Source organism: Phallusia mammillata, chromosome 6, assembly GCF_965637545.1.
Source record: "Phallusia mammillata chromosome 6, kaPhaMamm4.hap1.1, whole genome shotgun sequence".
Taxonomy (NCBI): Eukaryota; Metazoa; Chordata; class Ascidiacea; order Phlebobranchia; family Ascidiidae; genus Phallusia; species Phallusia mammillata.
Genome location: NC_137257.1, coordinates 1,878,853 through 1,892,080, shown reverse-complemented (window position 1 = coordinate 1,892,080; position 13,228 = coordinate 1,878,853). Strand labels below are relative to the sequence as shown.

General features: G+C 37.3%; 3 protein-coding genes and 2 non-coding genes across 5 annotated transcripts; 2 read left to right on the top strand and 3 right to left on the bottom strand.

Moving 5' to 3' along the window:
- The first annotated feature begins 46 nt into the window (after positions 1 to 46).
- Positions 47 to 3,016, top strand: LOC145231921 (delta-aminolevulinic acid dehydratase-like). Its single transcript, XM_080096385.1, has 6 exons — positions 47 to 478; positions 811 to 963; positions 1,381 to 1,539; positions 1,925 to 2,098; positions 2,159 to 2,335; positions 2,392 to 3,016. The coding sequence occupies exons 1-6, from the start codon at positions 400 to 402 to the stop codon at positions 2,646 to 2,648; spliced, it is 999 nt and encodes a 332-aa protein (XP_079952511.1). The 5' UTR covers positions 47 to 399; the 3' UTR covers positions 2,649 to 3,016.
- Positions 2,960 to 6,923, bottom strand: LOC145231920 (chromatin assembly factor 1 subunit B-like). Its single transcript, XM_080096384.1, has 11 exons — positions 6,676 to 6,923; positions 6,484 to 6,601; positions 6,141 to 6,246; positions 5,591 to 5,791; positions 5,019 to 5,168; positions 4,524 to 4,614; positions 4,312 to 4,447; positions 4,106 to 4,244; positions 3,520 to 3,802; positions 3,398 to 3,423; positions 2,960 to 3,269 (listed from the first exon to the last, which is right to left on the bottom strand). Exons 1-11 carry the CDS (start codon positions 6,799 to 6,801, stop codon positions 3,095 to 3,097), a joined length of 1,551 nt encoding a protein of 516 aa, XP_079952510.1. The 5' UTR covers positions 6,802 to 6,923; the 3' UTR covers positions 2,960 to 3,094.
- A 262-nt stretch (positions 6,924 to 7,185) lies between these two features.
- On the top strand, positions 7,186 to 7,267 carry Trnas-cga (transfer RNA serine (anticodon CGA)). The gene has a single exon. It is a non-coding gene; the product is annotated as a tRNA-Ser (tRNA).
- Positions 7,268 to 7,687: 420 nt separating this feature from the next.
- Trnas-uga (transfer RNA serine (anticodon UGA)) lies at positions 7,688 to 7,769 on the bottom strand. The gene has a single exon. It is a non-coding gene; the product is annotated as a tRNA-Ser (tRNA).
- A 335-nt stretch (positions 7,770 to 8,104) lies between these two features.
- LOC145232665 (uncharacterized) lies at positions 8,105 to 12,697 on the bottom strand. Its single transcript, XM_080097328.1, has 7 exons — positions 12,431 to 12,697; positions 11,824 to 12,002; positions 10,916 to 11,022; positions 10,153 to 10,317; positions 9,298 to 9,386; positions 9,026 to 9,177; positions 8,105 to 8,479 (listed from the first exon to the last, which is right to left on the bottom strand). The coding sequence occupies exons 1-7, from the start codon at positions 12,695 to 12,697 to the stop codon at positions 8,329 to 8,331; spliced, it is 1,110 nt and encodes a 369-aa protein (XP_079953454.1). The 3' UTR covers positions 8,105 to 8,328.
- Between the last annotated feature and the right edge of the window lie 531 nt (positions 12,698 to 13,228).

The following is a 13,228-nucleotide window of genomic DNA, read 5'->3' as shown; positions in this document are numbered from 1 at the left end:
TGGAGACGGGCCACGAAAAAGTCACAACCCCTGTTGTAGCTAAGCGAGAGAGATAAAGTAATGATAGCTGGAATAAAAATGTCAGATCGGAGAATCCACATTACTATTTAAATCTAGCATGACTTGACATAAAAATTTCGTCGAAATTGGACCGTGTTTGCATACGTTTCAAAAATTACTTTCTTGCTGGTAAAACCGGTATATAAAGGAGAGCAGTTTGTGGTGCACGTTAAACGTGTTTTAACGCGTATAACAGGACCAATTTATGCCTTTTTTCCGGGCAATTGAGAAGTAGTAACGCGTGCATTGACAGTTTGCATTTTGCGATAAGTGTAGGAGTTAAAGTTTAAACGGTTTTTGCTGTAGCTTTCGTTCAGTGGTCTGTAAAGTTTGGGAAAAATGTCAACCCGTTTGCATTCAGCTATTCTTCACCCAACCTTGCGATCCTGGAATTCAATCAACACTGAAATAACTCCAGGTAATTACGTGTTGCTGTTTTTTTTTGCGACTGACTTATATTTAAGCTTTTTTACAATCGTCGTGCCTTCCTAATGTTAATGTAAGGAGTTAGGGCATGTACTTAACACTTCAACAATGAAAATGAAGTGACAATGCAAATAAAATTTTGACTTAACTAAATAACAAAAAGAAATATTTGATTTTCGAACTGCAATAAATTTTAGGTTAAGCATAATACTAAGAAATTAATCATGTAAAGGTGATGCACTAAAGTTGTACTGGTACTTCATGGTCATGAAGTTTTTATCATTCAAATGCTTAATTGTCACATCTGTTTAATTTTGGTTGCAGACAACCTTTTGTATCCAGTTTTTATCACTGATGCTTGTGATGACACATATGAAGCAATCCCAACTTTGCCAGAGCAAGGAAGACACGGCGTAAATCATTTGATCAAATACCTTAAGCCACTGGTGGATGGAAGTGAATGTCTTCCTTTGAAAGGTTGGTATCTTTGACACTCTCATGGTATAGCACATTTACTATTTATCCATGCCAATGTTTGGGTTTGCATGTGGAAATTTTGCCTCAAAGGCATTAAATTGTCCTGACTTGACCTCTATCAAATTTGTGGCCTTGCATACAGACAAAAGGGTCATGCACGCAGGACATGTTGGTCCTACATGGCTGAGATCTTGCGGGAACTGCCATGTTCTGCAGACTGGCTCATCTTTGTCATCCTTTAAAATCAGTGTTGCTGTATGTTTTAAGGCAATTGTTCTGTTGCTGTACGTTTTAAGGCAAATAATATTTTTAAGGCAATTGTTCTGCTTTGCACTGAGGGAATTGAAACTCAACCAACATCAATCAATTTTCAGAGTCATGTTTTACATATTTATTGCTATAAAATTCATGTTGCAGCTGTTTTGGTGTTTGGAGTGCCAACGAAAATCACAAAAGATGGGCGAGGTTCTGCTGCAGACGATCCAGATGGACCGGTTATTAGAGGCATAAGAAAGTTGAGAGAAGCTTTTCCTAACTTGTTGGTGGCTGTTGATGTTTGTCTGTGTGCTTATACAGGTAAATAAACTTGACAATCACCTTGGAGCTTAAACGTATACGTAAATGGTAAACCTTGTTTAATCCGGACCTTCGCCTAACCCGGACAAACTCGAGGTACAAATGATTTGTAATGTTGTAAGACTTAGAGTCTTAGACTAACCGACATCGGTTAATCCAGATCTTTGCTGGACCAGTTTTTGGTACAATTGGGCCTCGATTAAAGTTTACTGTACTTTAGTGTTTACATAGATATTAGTGATGTACAAATCCATTGTACTTAGATTCCTATCTTAATTTTGTTTGTTTGAGTGTTTGCAAAATTTTATGTAATCAATTGTAGGGTCATCATGTTTTTTTACTAACAAGTCTAAATAAAGCCTTTGGTTTGTATTTGCAAATTTAGATCATGGGCATTGCGGAATTTTGAACAAGGATGGAACAATTAACAATGGACCGAGCATTAAGAGGTTGGCAGAGGTAGCAGTGGCGTATGCCAAAGCTGGAGCGCATGTCATTGCTCCAAGCGATATGATGGACAACAGGATAAAAGCAATCAAAGATGCTTTGGAAGACGCTGGTATGATTTTTACATTGATAACATTACAGCATTTTAAACATTTTTTGTCGCATGTTAAAGATTTGACGGGAAAAGCAAGTGTAATGAGCTACAGTGCAAAGTTTTCTTCGTGTTTCTATGGACCATTTCGGGATGCTGCAAAATCTGCTCCTGCCTTTGGCGACCGCAAATGTTATCAACTACCAATAGGATCTAGAGGTCTTGCTCTAAGGGCAGCTGCACGAGATGTGCAAGAAGGTAAATACTGTGCTATAAGTTGGACAAAGGTCTTAATTTCATCATTCTTTTCCTAGGTGCTGACATGCTAATGGTGAAGCCTGGAATGCCTTACCTTGACATAATTTGCCAAATCAAGCAAAACCATCCAAACTTGCCTCTTGCAGCGTATCATGTTTCAGGGGAATACGCATGTTTGTGGCATGCCGCTGAAAAAGGAGCGCTCGATTTGCGATCTGCTGTTATGGAAAGTTTTACTGCCCTAAGAAGAGCTGGTACTGATATAATTATCACATACTACACACCAGCGGTACTTAAGTGGCTAAGGGAGTAAATGTATCAAATCTTTTTCAATGCTTGACATAAATAACTATTCTTGTTTTCTTTTCAAAGAGTGAATCACCTTAAGTTGCAAAATGTGATGAGCTATCTATGCAGCATCATAATTTATTTGTTATCGTCACAGTTGTCTTTCTCTTGTGTATGTTGCGTCACAGAATAATGCAGTTTTTTGAAAGATGTTTACTTTACTGTCGTTGTGTTGGTTGGAGAATGAAACCGAGTAAAAGTCTATCAACCAGAATACCAATTTTTGCACAGTCATCTACATTTTGGCGAAAAGACCTGGCGAATTTTTGAAACCTATTGTCATTCTGTTTAGTTTTATTGGAAAAAGTTGAAATACAACCAAAGCACATAAAAGACGAACTGTGGTTTATGATCGTGGAGTGCAAAAAAGGAACAATGATTTTTCACATAAATATTTGTAAAAAATGTAATTTATTCTTGTGTGGCTACAGGAGTAAGTTGTATTCGTCTCGGTGCTGATTTGTTTGTAGAAGCAACTTTGAGAATTGGTGCTTTCGGTGACTCTGCACTCTTGGCAAAAATTTCTGTGGTCGTTTGTTGTGGCTCCTGTACTTTTGTCAGTGTTACACGCCTTGGCTTCACATCGCTGTCAAAAAATAGTTTTTGTTGCAAAGTTAGTAAAAAAACATCACATGACGAGTGATGCCCCCAATATTGCACAGTTTAATAAAGAATTACATTTTTAAATAAACAGTAAGTATGAGTGATACTTACCTTGTAGATATGGTTTTTGTATTTGTCTGAAAAACACAAACAACGCACTTTATACAAAAACAGTGTACGTTAAAAAACTTTTGTATGATTATAATACAAGTGGAAATTATTACCATACTCACATCGATCTCGTTATTTTGTGCGGCAGACTCTTTTTCTGAAATTACAACATCCATAGCTTCTTCCTTTTCAGTCTCAATGGTAGTAGAGGATTTCCCTTCACTTGTGCAGACAATATTTTCCTTATTGTTAATACTTTTGTCTTGGTCATTTGTCTTGTTATCGTCCAAAACTTCCTCGGACTTTGAAGGTTTGTACACCTCCCCGATTTCACCGTCATCAAATTGCATGATGGAACAAAAACCGTCTCGGGAGGAAACACAAAGAAATTTGCCATCAGGACTCCTGTATGAAAAGATATATTCTAATCTTAATTCATTTTTGCAACACTGCTGTAAGAAATGATAAGCTTAATGGAAAAATGTGCTAGTCCGTTTCTATCTTCAAGAGCAAATCAATGTCAAACCTCTTTTATAGCAAACTTACTTATTCCTACTTTATAAAAGAAAAAAATATTCCAAGATTATGAAAAAAAATCATAGGGAAATGGGTATTTTGGTTTCCAATACAAAAGTTTAAGCAGAACCAAGTCACAAGGTATAAATATAATTTACTGTAAACGGCAGCACAAGTTGTGTGTATACTTACCAGCTGAGGTCGGTGATTGAGGCGTAGTGAATGTTTGAAGCCATCGCAAATGGAGAAAGATGCTGTGTGTCATAAACTAGCACATCTTCGTTGGTGGCAATTGCAAATACATTTCGGTAGTTCAGTTTAAATGGCAAGGCTGTAAAGCATAATAATATATTGATTCTGGGTTTTAGGATTGAAAATTTGTTTTGTAATTTGCTTACCCTTTCCATTACCACCCTGCCTCAAAGTGAAAAGTGTTGGGCAGCATGAAACAATACTAGCTGGTTGCTTCAGGTTTGGAAGGCAAGCACATGGTTTTGAAAGCATGTTTCTTCCGAATAACATTACAGTATTGATCTGCAAAGCAATTTTTACAATTGACCATCTTGTTTGTTTTTTCTATAATACCAGTTACTCAGGAAATCTGCTATACCTGTTGCGTATTTTGTTTATCTTTTTCATCTTCAACTTGAAGACATCCAGCTGGAGTAATCAACAACTTTCCATCACAAGTAAAACTTAATCTGAAAACAAATTCATTTACTGCAGACAGTGCGCACTGTTTTGATCTATAAGGTTTCATTAGTGCAGCTGGTGATGAGAGATCGGCCGTATTGGCTAGTGCAGCCATCCAACGACACTCCAGTTTGTTGGGAGTAACAAGATAAAAGCCATGCCTCATGTAGTCTGTGCAATGCCACAACTGGGCATTCACTACAGATGAAACTGGCTCACAATGGCCAAGCAACTGCTTGGGAACAAAAGTGAAGTCAGCTCAGTGTCACAGTATCAATGTTACTTAAATCCATTCACACAACCAAAAAAATGCTCAACCAATAGCTAACTATCAATCTTGGGTATAACTCAATACAAAATCCAAAAACATTTTTTTTCTTTCAACAAAAAATATGATAAAGATCAGACTCACCTTCTTCTGACAACTGTTTCATCATGAAAAATCCTTTGCATTTTTTGTGTCTGTCCGTCTTTGGACTGTTCCTTAGATGAACAAGGTTGATTCATTTTTGACACACAGTGCACCATTTTCTTGCTTTGAATGCTGTAGATTCGCAAGGCCCTGTGTGAAACACATTATTGGCAACATTTTTATTGATATCCAAGTGTTTAGTATCAAATAAATAATAAATAATTTCGCTGCACAGGCACAGTATGGTCCTAAATAGTACAGTTTACAACAAACACATAAAATAATAGTATAGTACAGTTTACAACAAACACACTGTTCTGACTTATAAGGTCACAAGTGCCGCTGGTGATTAGACATATGACCGTATCGGCTAGCGAAGTCACATTATGACACTTGCTTACTGAAAGTGATAGGAGGAACTCAGCCAAGTATAACAAGGCTAAACTTTGACAGGTTTTTTTCTTGTCACCAGCTGTACTGATGAGACCTTATCTGTCGGAACATTGTGCACTATCTGAAGCTTACTTATCATGTAATGGGTTTAATACTTGAATTAAAAGTTGATTTTGTACCTGTCACAACTCATTGTAGCAACATAAGCTCCCTGTGGATCCAATGCAACTCCATGTACAAAATGTTTGGCATCATTAAATATTGACATCTTCTGGCCTTTTTCCATATCCCAGAGTATTGCTGTGTGATCAACTGATCCCGACACCAGATAGCGGTCGTCTTTGGACCAGGAAAGGTCGTTTACATCTTCGAGATGCCCTCTATCAATATTAACAAATCATGCAGGAAAATGATATCATACAGAATATTGTCACACGATGAAATGAAACGTCAGGTCAAAAATACAATTGCCAGAAGAGCTCTATATAGTTGATAATATGTCTGGCAGCAATAGCCTATACGCTATAAAATGATCTGTGGGAAAAACAAAACAAATCAGGTACATAAACGATATCTTAGAGAATTTGCCACACTGTCAACAGCATCGTTTGTAAAATACAGCAGCTTTGGGTGGTGTCAATAATAATGTGAAACCAGATTTGTGGAATAGCTAACCTTTTTGGTTTTAAAAATATTCTAATGTTATCAAGGTAATGGTATTTTTCATACCGAAGAACTTTAACAGTGCACCAGGTTTCAACATTTTGTCCTTCGTTGTCAAAAATATTTGGAGCTTCTTCTTTTTCACTTAGTTTCCAGATAAATATGTTGCCATCTGTTAAAATGTAGTTCTAGTTTTAGCTTTTTACTACAATTCAAGTAATTCAAAGACCGTTAGACAGACCGAAGTCCCCAACTTTAAGTTTCTTGCTATAGGATTACAATACACAATCTGGTTGCAGTTGTACTAACCACCAGGCAACAACACTTCAACATTTAATTAAAGATGACAGAATACTACAAATACTGTCGCAAGATAAAGTTTATATTTTGTTGTAAAAATCATTCATACCATCTCCGGCAGATGCTAAAAATAGACCACTGTTTGCGAAACGCACAATATTAACAGCTCTGTCGTGTCTGCTCAGGTTTGACAAAAATTTCACTTCTCCGTCTTTGAATTGCCAAATCTAAAAACAAATTCGTCGATAGTTTATTACGATTAAAAATTTCTCGCCGATTTTGGTTATTAAGAAGTACTTACGCGAACATTATTGTCCAAACCGGCAGTTGCCAATCTTCTTGGCTGTTTTGGTAAAGAGGGCTGAACAGCAATTGAAAAAACCGCTTCCTTGGCATGCCAGGAGATTTCTGGAGTTAAGACTTTCATATTTTTCTGTATAACCTCGTTCTATTTCGGAGTATCAGCTATTATTGTTTTGGTAAAAGTCGCAATACTCGCAAAGTAGTTAAGAACCTATTCCATTTTTCACTGGATTTCGCGCCAAATCTTTTGTTATTTTTATGCATGAATACTCACGCACTGAAGTGTAAATAAAAAAATATGCGAAAAGTTTCCAAATAATTTACAAATTATCAGCTATTCTACATCCTAAACAACTCAAACACATTAAATATTTTGCAACAATTTTAAAGAAGTATAATGTACGGAAAATAAAATTTTACACAGGCCTTTCTCTTTTCATTGGTTACGAGAAACATTCATTTTTTTACATGTTGAATATAGCAGATGAAGAAGGCCGAAATGATCGGCGCTGCGATGGCCGAGTGGTTAAGGCGTTGGACTCGAAATCCAATGGGATATTCCCGCGCAGGTTCGAATCCTGCTCGCAGCGTTTTTGCTTCGTTTCGATCCGTATTTTTTTAACCTTTCGTATTTTGAAAATTTCAGTTTGTTAAATGTTTTGCTACATCTACTCAGAACTCAACTAAAATACATGTAAATGTGAAACTTTTCGCATTTGATAGGTGACACTTTGTGTCCAAGATTTTTAGTTGCAAAGAATTTTTTGGTTGTCAAATGTAATTTGAAAACTTAAACTTTTCAAATCTAAATCGTCATGAGTTGAAAAAGTTGCCTAAAAACAAATTATGCATGTCGTTTGTCGTCGAATAAGGACTTCAAATGTATTCTTTTCCTTTGTGTGAATTTGCTAATGTCTTGGTGTGTTTTTGGCTACCTTATGTGGTTACTGGTCAGTGCATACAGTTCAAATGAAACGAAAAATATTAAGTTAGGTTCGCGAAAATAAAAACGCTGCGAGCAGGGTTCGAACCTGCGCGGGAATATCCCATTGGATTTCAAGTCCAACGCCTTAACCACTCGGCCATCGCAGCCACGCTGCAAACGTCGCGAAACAACTGATATGAACGACAGCGCGCTAAGCTTCGCCTGTTTCAAGTCGCCAAATAGCCCCCCAGAAAATAAAACGACTCATTTTTAGGTGGAAAGAAGTTCGTTTAGTATCTAGTTATAATCTAAAATTGGATAAAATTTATTTGGGTTATGTATATTTGATACCTTTTATGGTAAACTGCAAAAGACTAGGTGTTTGGAGGTTTTTTGTGCGTTGGTTAAACAAAAAACGGAATTCGTTTATTTACATCAAAGTAGAACACAAAAAGAACTTTACAGAACATAGACTGCGATTTTTTAGTCACAAACGCGCACAAATTAAATATTGTTAAACCGAAAACTGGTTCATTGCATATTTTAGCTTTAAAGGCACCGTAACTTTGTGCAAACCATTCAATTTTAAAGCGAAATATAAAAAGTTGACTGAAAAATTTTTGCTATTATGTAAAGTTAGAAATTTGATGTAAGGCATCTTGCTGCGGAGAACTTCCCGCGGCAAACTCTTTGGAAAGTTTTTCTTGAGTTTCAGCCTCTGATAGTTCACATGAAGGCTTTTTTGCCAGTTGCGTCACTCCACAGTGATTCAATGCGCAGATTTTCATGAGGTGTAGTCACAGAGAAGTCTGTATTAACACCATCAGATGCTGCGTTATCTTCTGAGGTCTTCTTGCTAATAGGCACCTTCGGACCTCTGTCGAAATCGATAAAAACATGCAAAGATAAACGGATTTTCTTGGACAAGTTTGGATTTTTTGGATTTACTACGGAAGAACGATATAGGAAACACTCTATGTATGAGTCGAGCCGAGCCAGAACCAGAGTACTCGGTACCGAGCATCGCTGCTTTTAAAGCTCGGTGCTCGGCCGAGCAGCTGCACAAACAGACCAAAGCATTAAATTTGCATATTTAAAGTACAAAACTGGTGTTCGAAAGGGTATCCAAGATCAAAAATGACTACTGTTGTTTTAAATGCGTTAGATTGTGAAAAACGTGTACTTATGGGCATGTATAGCTCAGTACACCGCTGGTGACGTAAGGGACCTCGAAAAGCTACAAAACTAGTGCGGAATAAGGAATGTTTGTGACGTCACATTGCACCAAGCGCCAAGCACCGAGCATTAACGTAAGATGCTCGGTAGCCGACCACGTTTGTTTTTAATTCTTTGATAAACTGAAAAAAAAACGCTCCGGAATTTGTCAGTTTAGCTACAAACCGGTTGATAACCACAAACTTACACGTAAAACTTTGGCAAACCCTCTGCTTCGCCCATTGCATCAGTGCTAACCGGCAATAGCACATGATTTCCAAGATCTTCCTTTAACTCCCCAACATCAAAAAGACTGCTTAGGTCGGGTAGCTGTTGCTGATGAAATGCTGCACTCAAAGCCTACGGAAAGTAGAGACAAATTACTTTCTTTTCCAATTTTTCACATTTTCGATAATACAGTATAAGTCGATTGTTTTTACACTTTTTGGAAAACATTATTTTTTTAAGCACTGTTCATACCTGCCACTGTTCCGGAGTGAGATTAATATCGTTTGGTTCAACTTCTATATAACCGGGTGACTTGGCACATTGATGAGATCCGCCAGCACCTGTTAACAGCAAGTAAATATTTCTGTTTATTTACCAAATTTAAGCGGTCTACAATCATTATTCTATTCTTTCTTTGCGTAAAATATGTAAGGTTGTTCTTGCTTTTGTCCAACGTACACTAACAATCCGCATACAGTATGTTCATGTGAATGTTATTCGGTAAGTCAAACCTTTGGTCGTATTTTATAGGAATCAAACAATTCTTTGCTTTTGGGTGGTAAATTAAGGTTTAAACTTGTGTCTTCATTCTCGAACAAGCCTATGATTGTCCAACTACTCGTGATAGGGCGAGTACCCGGTACTCGGTATCGAATGATTTCAGTGGTATCGATACTCGTACTCGATATCGAAATAATTTGCCTCAGTTTTCGATACCAACGTCCGATAGCGAAGCCCGGCTTACACTGTAAGAATATGGGCAACTTTTTGCAAATATTTGCTTCGTACAGCACAAATCGGGAAAAAGTTCCGCCAGGTTATGTATATTTTTTTCGTTATCGTGTGAAAATCTCGGTATTTGGTATCGAAGAAATACTCGGCAAACGGCATCGAAGGTATATACACGTAGTAGTCGTACTCGGTATTGGTACTCGCTTCAAATTCTGGTATCGTCCAATCACTACCAACTACATACTGTTGTCGCAAGGACCTTGGTCGTGCAATTCTATTTAGGGCACAGTTAACTTTTGACAAAGGAAACTATTACCTCTGTGCTTTTACTCAATCAAACTTCTGGCCTTAATTTAATTTACAAACGTTAGTTACCTTGACTTAGAGCAGCAGGTCCGGCCAAATCGAATTGTAAAGTTGGATTCCACAATGAGCCAGCGTCCACCGCAAACGTTTTTGGGAATTCAGTATTAAGCGGCATCATGGCATTCTGCTGCATTCCGCTGATTAATGGCAGTTGCTCACACAGATGTATGTAACCTAGATACAAAACAACAATCATAAATTATGAACTCCGACAGCCAGTTTGAGAACTTGAACCTTTTGCATTAGGGCTTTATGTGATAACCTTTCGATTACAAATATGTAGAAATGGTCAAGCATGGGCAAAGTCATTCGCAAAAACAGTCCATTGCGGAATGACGCCATTTACAAATTGTTCTTTTTATAGTTTTGGATTAAACAGAGTTGTCACTTAAAAGCGGAGAAGAAAACATGCAAGAGAGAGAAGTTAAAAAAACACGGCAGCGTAGTTGCTGGGCCTATATATGTCAACCTTAAACATTTCGTGCTGCCACTGGCTTATCGTTTGCTGCTTTCGGTGTATGTGTTGTTCTGCAATAACGGGCTGTCAGTATCCAATTCAAACTTGTATTAAAATGTTAAAGAGTAAAAACAATTAAAGAACAAGCGACGCAGATACAAAGCGACACAACTGCCCGGTACCAAGCCTCACAGGGCTCTTTTACAAGTCGCTACAGCGAAGTAACATAGAATGGCAAAAAAGACGTTAGAGAACGTTACCAAAAAAATAAAACGTAACACATACAGATACTTTCAAAAAAAAAAAATTTTTTACCGTTTGGATTTGGTAGTTTTGGCCCGCTCCGTCTTCTGTCCGTAGCAGGTCGAGGTCCTTTCCTTGATGGCCGGAGCCCGCGAAACATAAGATGTTGAGCAACAGCTCTGCGCAAAAACAAAAGCTTAGGTACTTTTTCGATTTTTTTTTCGATGTGTTGGCCATCATATCCAATACTATTACCAGACAGTACCCTCTAGATTTGATATAATACAGGTATTTTCCCCCTTAAAAAAAATTAAATTGCCCACTTCTGAACACGCCACGTTGGCAAACTATCTTTAGCAGGGGTCGGCAACCCCTGGCACGCGTGCCAAGGTTGGCACGCTAAGTCGTTTTTCATGGCACGCCGAACGATTTGCGTGTTTATATTGAAGTAACAATTTAACCTGTTACACTGCTTGTTTATAGTTGGTATCATGCCGTTGTCTTAAAATTCAGTCTTACATGCACAAAACACTCTGCTTTCTCTTTATTATTGATATCTGCTGGCACGAACCACTATCATTTAGAAAAACGTTGGCACGCGAGGGCATTGACGCATGGAAACAACAAGTAAATTGGCACGCGTCGCCTAAAAGGTTGCCGACCCCTGATCTTTAGTGTTCGATTTTACCAAATCTGAGTTACTACAAATGCTTAAAGTGGAAGATAAATGAACTTTCAATTTTGGTTCAAATTGTTGCCTAAACTTGCACAAAGTGTAGCCTACCTTTAAATATCAGTTGCCGAACTAATTTCGCCAAAAATGCCAAACTAATTTCGCCAAATTAACCTTGCAAAAATACCGGTATAAATATTAAGCACGCAGTATATTCGTAAAAACTATTAATGTACCGAATATTCGGTTGCGTTCGAATCCTAATTAAGCCAATTCGGTGCATCACTAATACAAATTATAAACATACTCGTTGTAGGAACGCATTGCATTCACAGCCTGTCTTGAAGCTCGCGACATGCGACAATGGAATGGACCTGGTTGTCTTCTGACCCAATGTAGAATATCTAAACGCCCTCGGAAGAAAAACGCATGGGCATATCTTTGCCAGTCGACAGGGTCTTCATGCAAACCATTATCCACGACAACCTGGTGCAAAATACCTATGCTAATATTTGTAAACTGAAAGATTTTTTGCTTTAGGCTTTGAAACAAAATCAGGATTTTTATTGAGTTAAAAGTATGAGTAAAAACAAAACATACACAAAATAATTGTTAGTTTTTAGCCAGCTGCCTTTCACAAATGTTTAAAGTTCTATTTTTTAATAGGTGCTTGTGTAACCCACGTTTAGGAGGCCAGTATAGGCTACTATGTAAATGCCATAAAAAACGTATTGCCTTTCAAATTTATAACTCGGTTTCTTTAAGCAGCATGTTGTTACACCTAAATTCTAATTTCAGATCGTAATGTAATCTAATGTTATTTTAAAGTGAGTATAGAACACAACAAAAAAGCACCTTGTTACTTCATAAAAACACATGTTTATGCCAAACAAACAACCATTAAAACTGCATACCTTACGAAATCCATATAAATTAAGTTGGCGAATAAAGCTGGTGAACGCCATGGTCTTAAATCGATCACAGCGTGGAATTTGTCCATTCCGCAGAATTTCGCTTTCAAATTTTGGCACATCTATAACAATATGAGTTCCATCCTCGGCCCACCAAATTGAGCAATAGCTTTCATTGGTGGTCAGACGATATAGTTTTGCTGGAAAACCTGTAGGGTTCAGCTCCCTTCGACTTCCATATCCACACACAGTCAATGTACTTGTGTCCATTTTTGTAGATAACAATACAATACAACTGAAACCTTCTGGAACTAAATGCATTGGCTGGTTTCTAGATAAAATTGAAACAATGCAACGTTTGTCTTGTCGGTTGTGACGTAACAGTGCTTGATTATAAAGGCGGGAATATGGCATTAAAACAGATGAGCGATTTTGACATTTTAAAATAAACTTTTGAAGGATTTTTCTATTCAAATTTTTAACTTTACAAACGATATTTGTAACAAAATCTAAAGTTAGTATTTTGTAATGCTTATTGTTTGTGTCTAATTCAATCACATATCGACGTATTTGTTGTTCATCATTAAAATTCGTTCCCACAAATTTGTATTTTATTGCGTTACAAAAACTTAGTTAAAACTTAGCTTAGTACTAATTGATGCAATTAATCTTACACATTACAAATTCCAGGTTTAATGCAGATTTTACCAACGTCACATAATGACCTTTCAGGCATTTGAGCATTTCGCTTGCCAGTCTACAAACACTAAAATCGTTATGGTGCAAATTGAGTTCACAGGC